Here is a 14,860-nt window from a genome sequence, read left to right as displayed (position 1 = left end):
AACCTTCAGTTTCTGGATTTGCGATTTTTTCCTCAAAAATTGTGGCTTCTTGCAGTCTGTTTTGGGGCATTGTGCTCATCTGCAAAAGTTTGTGAACAGTTTGTATTATCTAGAAGTTCTCCAGATTCTGGGAGGGTCAATGGAAAGCTCATCTCAGTGACAGGGTCAGTGGTAGGCTCTTGTCGCAGAACGTTCTGAGAAGAAGGGGGCTGCCTTCTCTGTTTTTCTATGGGTAGTTAGGATGATGACCATTAAGGGAGGCTATTAGAATAATATCTTCTTATTCTGTTTGTTAATGGTCATCCTAGTGTAATTAGTTAGTTTCTAATTTTGTCTTTTGTTATCGATTGTTTCTTTATAGAAACATCGATCTTGTAACTCTATAAATGATCTTTCAATCATTCATTTATTTTATCCAATTACCTCTGTAATATGCATATCTTTAGGATTCGTGGAATTACATGTTTGAGCACCAACTAATTTAGCACCATTGTCAAAGAGATAAAATCTTAGTTCACATTTTGCAAACCTTTTCAATGTGGCCATTATAAAATAATTTGGCAGCATTCTCAAATTGTTGGGTGCAGTCGGCATCTTGTCATCTTTCACAACTCCACAACTTGAAATTATCTTGCACTATGTTACTTTGTTTGTATACAGTTGGAAGTTTGTTAACTTACACTAACAAATTGCCAGGGAACAATTAATCCTAGTTTTCATGATCTATACCACCTCTAATTGCTGAAGAATTTATTTTTCGTTCCATGTGAAATGTAGTGACTCTACTGAATCCAACCCCAATTGAAGATCTAAGTAAAAACTCCTGCGATGAAAAGGAGGAGACAATCAAGAGATTTTCAAAAACAAGAAGACACATCAATACATACAAGGAAGCAGCAAGCTATACGAAAAGCCAATAATACAAGTTTGTTATACCTCCTCAAGAACAAGAAGTTGGTGCATCTAGTAGAGATGGAATATTTGTTGATCTGAGAGATGAATATCACTATACATTAGATGACTCAACTAACCAAATGCTTACGACTCAATAGAGGACTCATATGTATGTTTACAAAGTTCAAAGAAATGATATACCTATCAATAGATGTAGGGATAAATCTCATGATGTGCATGTCTCAAATTTGGGTATGAACTATCCTACTGTGAGAGCCTTGCATGTTGACTCACATCCTACCTCCCCTACCTTTTCCCATAGAAAAAGTAATAAGTATAATACAACATGTTGTGATGCTAATGAACCCACTCATTCAAAAAGTGATGATAGAAAAGGAGACATTCACTAAGAATTAGATTCGCTTGATCATCAAAGACAAAGGCATCAAGAACTTCAAGGATAGATAGAATTATAACAAGCTCAAAGAGCTTAATGGGCCCAATTGCAAGCCCAAAGTACTCAATAACAAAATCAAAAATGATGGTTGTTATGCTCCAATCAACTAGCTCCAAATGAGCAGCCAAACCCATAATTCATTACCCACCACATGTAAAAGCTCCACTTAGGAGGTATGCTCAGAGATTTTCCCAAGCAAGACAGCACTTAGGAGTAAATTATCTTGCACTATGTTACTTTGTTTGTATGCAGTTGGCAGTTTGTTAACTTACACTAACAAGCTCAAAGAGCTTAATGGGCCCAATTGCAAGCCCAAAGTACTCAATAACAAAATCAAAAATGATGGTTGTTATGCTCCGATCAACCAGCTCCAAATGAGCAGCCTAACCCATAATTCATTACCCACATGTGAAAGCTTCACTTAGGAGGTATGCTCAGAAACTCTCCCAAGCAAGACAACGCTTAGGAGTAAAGCAATGTAGACAGCTGCATTTTTTTGGAATCCCAGATTACCCCAAAGCTATTCCAAATGAGATAAAAGAAAAGATCCCTAAGTTTCAAGGTAACTATTGAGTCATAAGAGAATAACACCTAAAACATTTCATGAATATTATCAACAACTATGAAATTGATAATAAGATGTCATGATGAAATTATTTGTTAAGTCTTTGGAGGACAGTGCAAGAGAATGGTAGAGAGCATTCTAGATAGCTATATTGATTCTTGGGAATAATTTATGAGGGTTGTTCAATACTCATAGTAGCCAAAATCATTTGGGGAAAAAATCAGCAAACCAAAAGTATAAGATTTTTTGAAAAAATCGGCAAAAAAATCGTAGAAAAGAAACAAAAAAAAAAATTTTAAAAAATTTAAAGGAATTTCCATAGCATAGAGATATAAAGAGCAAATAAAATAGAGTTTAACCCATGAATTGTAGAAAATATTATTTTGTTGTTTATATTCATATTGCGGATTACATAGGCAAATATTTAGTTAACTTTTTAAGAGGGCAGTCACCAAATACACCAAATAGTTGTCTAATTCTGAGATCAAATATTAGCTAAGTCTATTTTAGTAGCTGAGATCAAAAAATAACAAACAAATAGTAAAAGTGGAAGCCATTTTGAAGTGATCCAAGAATTTCATTGTGATTGAGGAAAGGAGTTTTGTAGGGTTAATTCAATATTTTAGAAAGCTTATCAAATCATATTCCACGATCGCAATGCTTTATATCATAGCAACAAAAATCGTTTGGGGAAAAATCGGCAAACCAAAAGTATAAGTTTTTTTGAAAAAATAGGTAAAAATTTGGATTTTTAAAAAATGTGAAAAAAATTACAGAAAAATAGACACAAACTACTTTTTTTTTAAACTCAAGGGCATTTCCATAGCATATAGATATAGAGAGTAAATAAAATAGAGTTAGACCCATGAATTGTAGAAAATAGATTTTTGTTGTTCATATTCATATTGTTGTTTAATCACATAGGCAAAAATATTCATTCAACTTTTTAAAAGGGCAGGCACCAAATAGTTGTCTTAGTCTAAGATCAAAGATTCCATGAAGTAGCTGAGAACAAAATTTATCAGGCAGAGATCTAGCTATTGTTAGGAATTTAGTCAAAGTGGAAGCCATTTTGAAGTGATCCAAGACTTTCATTGTGATTGAGGCAAGGAGTTTTCTAGGGGTAGTTCAATATTTGAGAAAGCTTATCAAATCATACTCCACAGTTGCAATGCTTTATATTCCCTGATGGCAATTGGTAAGTCTTTTATATGGGGTAGAATTCAACAAAAGGCATTTGTTTAGCTGAAGTAAAAGATTAGCAAGTGTTGAAATGGTAGCTAGATAGGACACCTATCTATTGTATTTTAATGTTGTCAATGACAAATTAAAATACACATGTATTATCTATTATGTAAATCGAACTTAGGGCTCGGCCCAAATACATGTAACTTGTAATTATGTCTTGCTTGGGCAAGACCTATATATAATGTAACTTGTGGATAGGACAGGCCCTATAAATGTAACTTGTAATTTGGTCTGACCCTAATTGAGCGATGTAACTTGTGGTCCTATATTGAATGTAACTTGTAGATAGGGTAGGCCCAATATGTATTTTGAGCGATTATGTAATTGGTCTGGGCCCAAACTCATGTAGCGTGTGGTATTGGCAATCAAGCAATAACGTCTTAATAGGTCAAGACCTATTAAGACGATCTACATAATATTATTATTAAATTAACAAGGCAGGCTGACTTGAGGCTTGACACCACAAGTCAAGTATATAAGCAAGTCATGTGCACAGCATAATGAATCAATTCACATACAAGGCGAATCATTCTTAAGGCTGTCAACACATGACATCTGCTCTCCAACATTTGGCGATCTCTCTCTCTCTCTTGTGCTAACTTGATCCTCATCCATTGTGTGAAGGCTGGCTGTTAGGTGATGCTATCAAGATCTTGCGAAGCTAATGAAGACTTGCATTGAGCGAATTTGATGCTGATGATAAGGGCTGCAATCTCCATTATCATATAAAGAGGAATTCAGATCTGCTATCTTGTTGGTTGAACATCAATCTGAGATAAGCACACTTGCCTTGTAATTGCCTACATTTGAGATAATACACATTGTACTTTGTGGCTGGGTTTTTCACCTCCAAGAGGGAGGTTTTCCCAGGGTATTGGTATGTCTTGTTTTGTGTTTTTATTGCTGTTACTGTTCTGTTATAACCTGATTATTTAAGATTAACATTTGATTGCTTAAAATTAACAGCAAGCCACTGGTTTTGGCAATACCTAGCTTGCAACTACTATTTTAGGTAGAGACAAATTTTAATGATTGTGTGTTGGAGGCTGTTCTATTACAACTATGTAAGCTTGTTTGTTGTCATTTAGATTTATTTCATGGAGCAATTTGGATATATTGCTCCCATAATGAATTGCATGTCTTTGTTTGAGCAAAGATTAACTATATCAATTATAAATTATATATCATATATCTATATCTATAGATATTATATATGTCTTCGAAAATTTAGTGTTGTGGTAGAAACACTCCCTTGGTGAGTCGGCCACCAAGGTTCAAAACCCTGCTGGGTCATTGAGCTTGTGGGCTTTCTACATTTGGTGGGTCGTTGAGCTCGTGGGGAATGATGACCCCCCGAAAATGGCCTTGTAGGAAGAGAAATGATCTATTTGCGATCAGATCAAGCTAAAACCCGAGTTTCCTCCATCAAAAAATAATATACATTATATATTATATTAAAATTTAAATATGTACATTATTTTTTATTTATAGTTTACTATATAACTATTAATATATATTCATAGTCTATAATAGTTTAAATTTTAAAACTACTTTATAGTATTAATTATAAACTATAGGGGTTCACTCCTTCCCTGTCAAAATGCCATCTATAACAGTGCATAATTTTATTAATTTTTAAAGGTAGTATATAATATTATTTATACTTATTCGCATCAGAATCTATGGGTTGGGGTGTGCGGAGAGCTTGAGTCATATTCAAGCATCGATTTAGAGAAGATTTTCCAGCTCCTTCAATACTATCTTATATGCCCCCCATGATTTAGGATGTTTGAGGCCCTTTCAAATTTGGTTGGTGACCGCCATTACTCCTTGCTTTCCTTTATTAGGGATTTTCAGAGGTTAGAAAGAAAACTAAGGGACAAGATAACAAACTTTTTCAACATTGATTCCACATTGACTTTGAGTCCGTCTCGGATCAACACTATTTCTAAGCAATTTAGTAATTTCACAAGTTTTTCTAGGGTTTTGCAAGTTTTTACAACGATTTTTTACACTTTTTGAGGGGAATTTTAACATGATTTAACGTGACTTAAATGCAAAAATCATTGAAAATTGGGTCAACAATTGGTCAACGATTTTTTTGTGAATCGGGATTTTTTCGGGGAAAAAATTAGCTAGCTTCAGGATTCAAGATTAATCAGGTATAATTGCAATTTTTTGCAGACTATTGCTTCTATGGTCACTTCAAGTTACAAAAATGGGGATAAAATAGATTCCAAATTTACAATACATGAGTTGACAGCTATCTTAAAGGGATAAATGAAATGGCAGTATGTTTTAGTGACAGATTTATCATGACAATGAGGAAGGTGCCACCTAATTTTTGAGACCAAATGAATCTATGTGTATAGTGTTGTATTGTGGCACTTTTGATGCCAAATTGAGTTGTTGTCTTCCAAATTTACAATACATGAGTTAACAGCTATCTTAAAGGGATAAATGAAATGGCAGTATGTTTCAGTGACAGATTTATCATGACAATGAGGAAGGTGCCACCTAATTTTTGAGACCAAATGAATCTGTGTATAGTGTTGTATTGTAGCACTTTTGATGCCAAATTGAATTGTTGTCCCCAAGACAACAATTCAATTTGGCATCAAAAGTGAATGAAATACTCCTAAAACTTTTGTAAAGAGATCCAGTGAATGTTCAAGAAGACTCGTTATCATGTGAGACATGTTATCTACCTCATGGTCCGATGAAATGCCCTGTCACAGTCACAGTGATAAGTGAAAGAATTCCCGAATAAAAGCATTTTCATGAATGCTATGAGGGCAATGATTTTTACTAGTTTGATGCAATTGAATATGAATGTGAAGGTGACAAGGATGCATATTGTGCAACTGATGAAATTTTTCAATATGATTATGCCAGCAACCCAAAGATTTTGACGATCACAGAAGCATTACAACATGAACTGATAACACAACTGAACCCACAATCAAAGCATTGAAATATCTCATAAATGCAACATGATATAGCTGATTAGACTTGCTACACTAGTGTCAAAAGATAGGACAGTCATAAATTTCTGCTAATAAGTTTTTACTGATAAAATCACTGCTGCTCATGACAACATAGAAGAATGGTGTATACAAGATAGCATCTTTCATTGTTCAACATAATAACAAGTTATTTGACAGGGGAAAGTGATCAACATACTGTCCAAACTACTGAAATCCAAGTGGCTGCAATATGACAGAGGCAAATGATCAGAAATCACCATGAATACACACCATCATTGCTGGGTTGATTCTCCATCATAAAGACACTTCTTCAGATTGTTTCCAAGCTAGAACAGGGGCTGTTTTAAGGTCTGTTTGACTATAATTATGCACCATATTCACCATACACCTGCTGTACTACCCTTTTGAAAAATACCAATTGAAGAAGACTTCATCAATTACCCAAACACAGTTGAAAATTGTTAAATTCGTGCCGTAGATCAGTAATCAGATTTGTAACATTTAATCATGCCCTAGTTTATTAATCAGATTTGTAATTTAGTAAACTATAATCAAGTAAATTCAAGAATGAAACAAGGAACCAAGAGACAAACACAAATACCCTGGGAAAACCTCCAAGGAGGAAAAACCCAGCATTAAAGACCCACAGGTCAGATTATGTATTCACTCTTATTGCACAAATACAATACTTAGCTTGCTTTTCTGAATCTGATCTTTATATATCAGATCTGCCCTTTTTGCATGCTTCAAGACTGCACCAAAATGCCCTATATCCTCTTGAATAAGTTCGCCCAATCCTTGGACAAATTCGCACAGCCTTCTTTGGTGATTTCTCACCTCTTGTTTGCAGAGCTAATTCACTGATTTCATGGATAAATGAATTGTATTTGCATTTGCAATTTAACCTTTATTTATATGAGTCCTTAGCCTTTATTAAATCCAAGTCGGCCTCCCTCTTTTGGCGCCAATTTATTTATTGTGGCGTGGAGTATTTAGGATGGCGTGGAGGTATAGGGCTGGGCTCAACTTGGGGGCACGTTACCCCTTTAGGATAGGACCCAGTCCTATATGGGTTCGGATGTTGCCTTAAGGCAATCCGAACCCATTTTTACCTAGTTACAAACAACAAAAATAACACCCAGCAATCAAACTAGTTATCTTCTCAGGGTCTGATATAGCTCAGATTAGACTATAAGTCACTCCTGAGCATTATCCAACAGCTGGCCACAACACCTAAAGTCACCTTTCCAACTTCTATGTAACATCCCCAGTTTTTAAGTGACAATTAATTGAATTGATTTTTATTAAGTTGTCAAAAAATAAAAGATGTATTCAAATGATGACTTAATATTAATTAATTTAATTAAATAATAATAAATTAATAAATATTATCGATTAAATAAAGTTCTCCAAATGTGGTCGGCCTAATATTCTAGAAGCTTCTAGGAGTTCTTTATAAGGTGCCTGGAGGGCGGAAGTAAGGCATGCTTTTGATCTGATAAACGTTTTATGATTTCTAGAGACGGAAACCTTCAGGAGTTTGACAGAAGAGCTGGATGATAACATGGTTCTTGCAAAAGGGTGGATTCATGATGGAGTCTATATCTGCGCCAAATTTGTGAAGTCTCCAATGGAGACAAATAAGGATTTGAGTTTTGTCTCAGGAATAAAGATGTTTGAGGTATTTGATATCTGTATCTGATTTGGGAATAAGATTATTTTATTCTGAGTAACCATGTTATTTGAGGAATAATTAAAGGGAGCTCAATGATCAGGCATTATCGGAGAAATAAGTTTGAAGCTGTTAATGTTCAATTTAATACCAATTGATAATATAGTTATCTGTCATTGTTCAATATTTGTGAATCGTAGCATGACTAATATTTGCTGGAATTAACTAAAGGAGCCGACTCCAATGTAAATCCCAAAACCTTTGGTTCTTTTTAATACATCGTTGCATTGATAGGCTGTGGAATTCATATATCTTGTGTAAGCTGTGGATTGAAATTAATATTTGCCGTTTAAGGAGCTGCATATAAAGTTTAACATTTGTGGGTAAGGCTTATGTCTATCAGCACTATAAGATTTGGTGCATGAGGTTATTAATGCTATTGCCGGTATCTTAGAAATTTGCAGCAATGCATAAGGCAGGTATCTTTGAGAAGACCATAGTCAGAGGAAGGGAAGATTAGGATACAGAGACCCCTGCTTGGACGCAGCTTTTGTCCTCTACCATAAATTACAAAGACATCATTGAAGACAAATGGTGGTTCATTGTTGAAGGCAGAATTGTGAGTAGGTATCTTGAATATCCTGGAGTGATTATACTGCAACTATCAGGGTCACAGTTATCAGTCACTGAAGAATAGAAGTTTCTTGTGCCTCGCACATTTCCTGGCTTGGCAACTTCCAACGAAAAGGGTATAACGTTGTAGCTTTTCAGCAGTGTGCTGATGCAATTCGGGTTCTGGTAACAATTGTGCAAGGTCAGGATTCCAATTGTTCCGTGTGGTACTGTTATTATTTATAAAACTCTGGTTGAATAAAAAATTGCAGATTTGATAATTCTCCTATCTTGGTTTGATGTTTTGGGCAATCTTTACTGCCTAAACTGCAAATAAATAATGCACATTGGAATGATGGGTCAAAGAAATTTGCTTGTTAAAATTCTGGGAAAAATATTGCAAGATTAGGTAAAGAAATCTGTAAGGGTATCTTTCATTCTAATTAATGTAAGTCTGTTATTCCATGGCAAAATCAACACCAAGCACCAATGAAACTTGTTGGACGTATGATACAGCAGTCAAACAATGATTTCAATACCCAACAACAAGAATAGCCCCACAAATTTAAACCTTTTCCACCTTTTTTTCAGTGCCAAAAGAAGGTTCTATAACTAGGGCATCATCTGAAACCCTCAGTTGCACAGCCAGCATAGAGAATACTTGAAACACCACCAAAAACACCCAAAATCTTTGCTAAAAAGCAAACACACAAATCTGCAACCAAAAAACATTGTATATTTTTATTTTCTTCAAACCCCAATTCCAGAAAATCTATGAAAACCAATGAGTTTCCTCTGTGAAAACACCAAACCAACTAGGGAGGATCTTTCACCACCGAAACTAGTGTATTTGATGAGGGTTTCCGCCGTTCTCTATCAATCTCAGAAGAAATTCCCTATTATGTGTGCAGCATCTGAATCTTTGTTTATTCCAGCAGCATCCTGTTATGTGTGCAACATCTGAATGAAGAAATGAGTGCCCAGAAACTAATTTATAGAGTTTGGAGGGAATTAGGGCACTTTTAAAAATTCAAATATTTAATTTCCCCCAAAAAATCTCTCATTAAGCTTTTAAAACAACTTCAGTTTTATTTCCCTCATAACCTAGGCATCCAACTTTGGGGTCAACGCTTAGCACTTTGTTATTTAACACTAAAGCAAAAAATTTAAAAGTCATTTAATAACTTTAGTGTATATATTGAAATAATATCCATCACCTCATGAAACTCATCAAGCACCGGAAATCGAAATCTGATCATGCAGAAACATAACTGAAGTTGTAAGATGATAATTGATGCTGACACAAGGACATACTAAAGATAGCAATGTTCTCCAAGAACCAAAGAGAATAAACCCAAAAAGATCAATGCCATGAAAGAAATTACTATAAATAGCAGTTGTCTTTGAGGACCAACGAGCACAAACCCTAAAAAACCCAAAAAGATCTATGTCATGCAAGACTTACTATAAATAGCAGTGTTATCTGCGAACCGAAGAGAACAAACACAAAAAAACCCTGAAAGATTAGTGTCATGCAAGCACTTACCATAAATAGCAATGTTCTCTGAGGACTGAGGAGAACAAACCCAAAAAACTCAGGAAGATCCATGCTAGATGAGCACTTACTATAAATAGCAATTGTTTTTGAAATCCACTGAGACAGGGAATTGAGCTCACCAAGAACATTGGAACTCTCCCAATGCGTGCATCTACAAACCTACAGAAAACCATGAAAATTGGCCAACACTCAAAGAACAAGATGGCTTAAAAATGGGGACAGTACATGGCATTTGTTATCAAAGCTCTCACCAATGCAGCAATTATGCAGGTGCAAAATGGACCAGTTGAGGAACAAGCAAGTGCTTGCCAGAAATGATGTTTGCAGTGCTCTCTAACCTAATTTTTGCTACTGCAAAAGCAAAAAAAAGAAAACAAAAGGCATATATTGAGATTAAAGAATATTTGTACTGTGAAGTGAGCAAAGGGGAAGAAGGCTCCAATGCAAGAGGCCATGGCACAGAAAAGATATATTGCCAAGACTCATCAGGTTGCAATGCCAACAGCTATTGCAGAGGTTTCCAAGGCAGAAGATGCTAATATCAAACCAAATCAAAACAAGAACATGTAGCAAAAGAACAAAAAGGAATTAAAGAAAGAAGCAATGTCTCAAAAGTAAAGATAACACTGCTCTCAGTCAAATAATACCATTCATTTTGGGCACGAGTAATATAACACTACCACAATCTACTCCTCTGCCTAACTATGCCCCCATTAACATTATCCGTCATGAGTCACATCAAAATCCATAGGTTAACTCCTTACAATCCCTATACATAGAGAAAGAATTTTATCCTATATTACTCTAAAGAATGTTATGATTAATTGTAGAGTTGATACTGATAAATGTAAATGAGAGGGTTAGAGGGGGTTTAATTTTGTTTTACTAATCAAATAGATATATTATGTTTGATATTTGTGATTTGGATTTATTATGAAATTCTGAGTATCAAATATAACAGATTTGTTCAATGATTCTTCTTTATTGTGGGACAAGGTCATGCATGTAGATCTATCTGGGGAAACTCATCACAATACAGAGTCATGTTTTGTATATATAATCTTTTATGTATCTGTTCGTGTGCAAATTTTTCTGTCTAAAATAATGTATTAAATGCACAAATTGAATTGTACTTTCTAACATATTAAGTTGCAATTATTTCTCCATCGGCATGATCCGTGCACCCCTTCTGCTGCAAGTGCTAGTATTTAGACCTATGACTCACCATTTAATCACATGTTATTCATTTTGATTTTGTAATTGTTGCGGATAAGTTTTTTATCCTGTTTATGGCATATTCCCGTGTTCTTTCAAATTGTTCAAGGTTTCACTATTTCTTGTACTCTGATTGCTTAGAATTATACAAATTAAAAAAAAAAAAATCTCAAACTTTTATTGTTATGGTTAAGAACAATAGGCTGGAGCATACATGGATCATACACAACTATGGATTTCATAGAACAAATCAAAAAACATCTATAAGCTAAGCTGACAAAGAGGCAACAAAAATGTTCAGCATTTACCTGATTTTGACAGTTTGTCAAGAGTTGGATACATTAAGTTCTGCATTTTGTTCCAGCGTGTTAAAGTTGGCTTTCAGCATTTTGTTTCACTGTTGCCATTCAACAGATTTGACACCCATTTCATTTACTGCATCGGACAGCACCTCAGCTCCTTGCAAGTGGCATTCACTTCAGTGTCCATTAGTCAGGCTATTCTGTGCATCAAGGCTAGTCACAAGACAATTTGGCATCATCCCATCATAAATCTTAAGAAATCCCCTTACCAAGCTAATTAATGAATGTTGTGAGTAGAGACATGTAACTCTTTCACTTCCATCTCTTCAAAAAGTTTGCGAGCCTTGTGCAGTTTGCCCTCCTTTAAGTATCCAGTTAGGAGAATATTGTATGTGATATTATCCACAGGCAAGCCATTTCTTTTCATCCTTTCAAAAAGCTCATGTGCCTCATCTGTCTTATTTCTCTTGCTAAGTGTCAAAAAGACAATATTAGATGCTATGGTATCCACACACAAACCCTTTCTTTGCATCCTTAGAAGAAGTCCGCATGCCTTTTCTATCTTTCCTCTCTTACAAAACCCAAAAATGAGTTCAGTGTATGTAAATTTGTCTGCACAAATACCTTTACTTATCATTTCATCATACAGCTGAGAAGCTTCTAATGTGTGACCGTCCTTGCAAAGTCCATAGATAAGTGAATTATAAGTAACAAGGTCAGGTACTAAACCATATGCTTTCATTTCATGCTTCAGTCTAAGTGCTTGTTGAATGTCACCTTCTTTGCCAAGACCATGGATGAGTAAATTGTAGGTAATTTCATTAGGAACCAAACCAAAAGCCACCATATTATCACGCATCCTAAAAGCTTCCATCATATTCCCCTCCTTGACATAACCATCAATAAGTATGTTAAATACAAAATGATCAACACCAACATTACTATCAAGCATTTGCTGAAAAAATGTTTTTGCTTTTATAACATTCCTCTGCTTGCAAAGCTCTCTCAAAAGGGTTTTGTAGGAAACAAGATCTGGGACAAGTCCTGCATCTAACATGCCATCATAAATCCAGCAAGCCTGTTGCAAGTCACCCTCCCTACAGAACCCATTAATCAGGGTATTATATGTAAATATATCAGGCACAAGACCCTCTTTTGTCATCTTCCCACACAGTTTCAAAGCATGCCCCACATTTCCATTTAAACAAAATCCATGTATAAGAACATTGTAAGCAATAACATCTGGCCCAACACCTTCACTCATCATTTTGTTCCACAAATCCAAAGCCTCGTGCATGTTGCCTTGGGTGCAACATCCATGAATCAGGATAGTTGAACTAACCAAGTTATACAACTCATCCCGATTCAATATTTTAGTCCAAAGTTTTTTCGCGTCCTCCACTTTGCCAATTTTGCATAGACCACTCATGAGGATATTGCACGTAACAACATTCGGTTGGACACCATTTTTGAACATTGTATACAGCAATCTAAATGCCCTTTCCAAGCACCCTACCCTGCAGTACCCATCTATCAATGTATTATATGTAAAACAATCAGGGAGAAAACCCATTTCAACAACATCCTTTAGCAGCTCACTTGCCCCATCCATCTGAGCAAATTTACAAAGCCCGTTAATGAGAATATTATAAGTAGATATAGTGGGGCGAATACCCTTCTCGACCATCACATTTTGAATCCCAAAAGCCAACCTCAGCCTGCCCTCCCTACACAAGTAACCGATAGTGTCATTATATTTAATCAAAACTGGACGAGTATCCTTGACAAGAATTGCTTCTATGGATCTAATTTCTTTTAAAAAATCTGAACAAGATGAAAGAACACCAACATTTTTACCCAATTCCATGTTTTCCTTTGCATGTAAAAATTGCACACTCTCTCTATCCTCCTTGAAATACCGTTCAAATCTTAACTTCTCGCGATCTTTGTCACCCAAAATGTTTCCTATGTATTCATTTTGATTGTAAATATTTGAACCAGACACAAAAACATCAAAATTTCTATCAAATTCCGTCCTTTCTTCTGCATGCATAAATGCCATTGTCTCTGTATCCTCCTTGCAAAAATGCTCATATCTTAACCTTTTGCAATCCCTATGCACCAAAAATGCATTCCTCATTTCTGAATCGCCCTTCTCATTAAAATGCAAACCTCTTGTTGAACTGACCCAACTCCAATTAGTTTCAGTTATACATTGCCCCATTGTTAAGCTAGAATCTGAAAATAAGCCCTCCTCCTTCACACACATTAAAAAAAAGTAAAAACTCTCAATAGAACGACAAAATTTATACCCACCCATATCACAAAACACCATAATAGCCTCACTGAGCATTTTAGCCCTGGATAATGAATATATGATCGTATCCAAAACTATTAAATTTTGAAATTTAATAATAAAATATTGAGCCACTTCCAATATAAATCCCTTACTCTTTTGCATCGGAAGGCGCTGAAGAAAAACCCAGGCGTAAGCCCTCGCCCTTCTCCATCTTCTCATGACATCAATCGTAACACAATATGAATCAACTGTATGCTGAAGTCCTAGCTGTTTTTTAACCCATAAAAAGAATTCCAGAGCAACCCTAGGCTTCTGAGAACATCTGCAGATTATTGAATATAGCCTTGAAGGATTCAATCTGGGCACCATTTTTTCCAAGGAAGACCATTTCTTGTGCCGTAGAAGACCGCACACATGATCGACAACAACATCTGAATCCATCGAGGGTTTTGACTGTGAAACTTCATTGTTTTCTACACAAAAGCCACCGTTGGAAAGGTCTTGGGAAGCCGAATTTGTAGCTATGTAGTAAAAACTGATGTGTGGCGAAAATGCAGTTGGATTAGATATTCTGGATTGGATTTGGCAATTTTTTAGGGTAATTTGAAGCATCCTCATCATTTTTTTGAGGCTTCCATGATAGAGTGCTTATACGTTTCCTGTTTAATAAATATTCTAGGCCAAATTAACGTCGTCCCGTCGAAATCGTAAATGAAATCCTGATAAATTTAGCGGGGACCTCCAATCTGGAGAAGAGTTAAAAATGTCCTCTTCTAAGTTATTAATACTAGCACTTGCACCAAAAGTGGTGTAATGGATATGCTGTAAATTATGAAATTTAAAATATATGAAGTTAGTTATATTAAATACATTTGTTGTTGGTTGTGGAGATGTCTTTTTTTGTTTTGATGTTATTTTTTTAAAATAAGTGTAATTTTGCATATTAAAAGTTAAGGAGTTTAAATTTATGTATTGTATATAATTGTATATTTTGAAATTATAATCGTTTAAGATAAAATAGTTCAAATGAGGAGTCGAGTGAGTTGATGTT

At 35.3% G+C, this 14,860-nt stretch overlaps 1 protein-coding gene across 5 annotated transcripts in view; it reads right to left on the bottom strand.

The window, feature by feature from the left end:
- The window catches only part of LOC131073392 (pentatricopeptide repeat-containing protein At5g24830), a 41,506-nt gene extending 26,961 nt beyond the window's left edge, over nt 1-14,545 (bottom strand). For 3 of the 5 annotated variants that reach the window (XM_058009818.2, XM_058009819.2, XM_058009820.2), the window contains exon 1: nt 11,517-14,545. In XM_058009818.2, coding sequence (XP_057865801.2) covers nt 11,788-14,430 — 2,643 coding nt within the window. In that variant the 5' untranslated portion in view covers nt 14,431-14,545 and the 3' untranslated portion in view covers nt 11,517-11,787. The remainder of the gene's footprint in view (nt 1-11,516) is intronic. The other 2 variants (XM_058009821.2, XM_059213091.1) reach the window with 2 other exon arrangements.
- Nucleotides 14,546-14,860: the final 315 nt, after the last annotated feature.

This window comes from Cryptomeria japonica, chromosome 10 (genome assembly GCF_030272615.1).
Source record: "Cryptomeria japonica chromosome 10, Sugi_1.0, whole genome shotgun sequence".
NCBI classification, from domain to species: Eukaryota; Viridiplantae; Streptophyta; class Pinopsida; order Cupressales; family Cupressaceae; genus Cryptomeria; species Cryptomeria japonica.
This window is presented reverse-complemented; position numbering and strand designations above follow the sequence as displayed.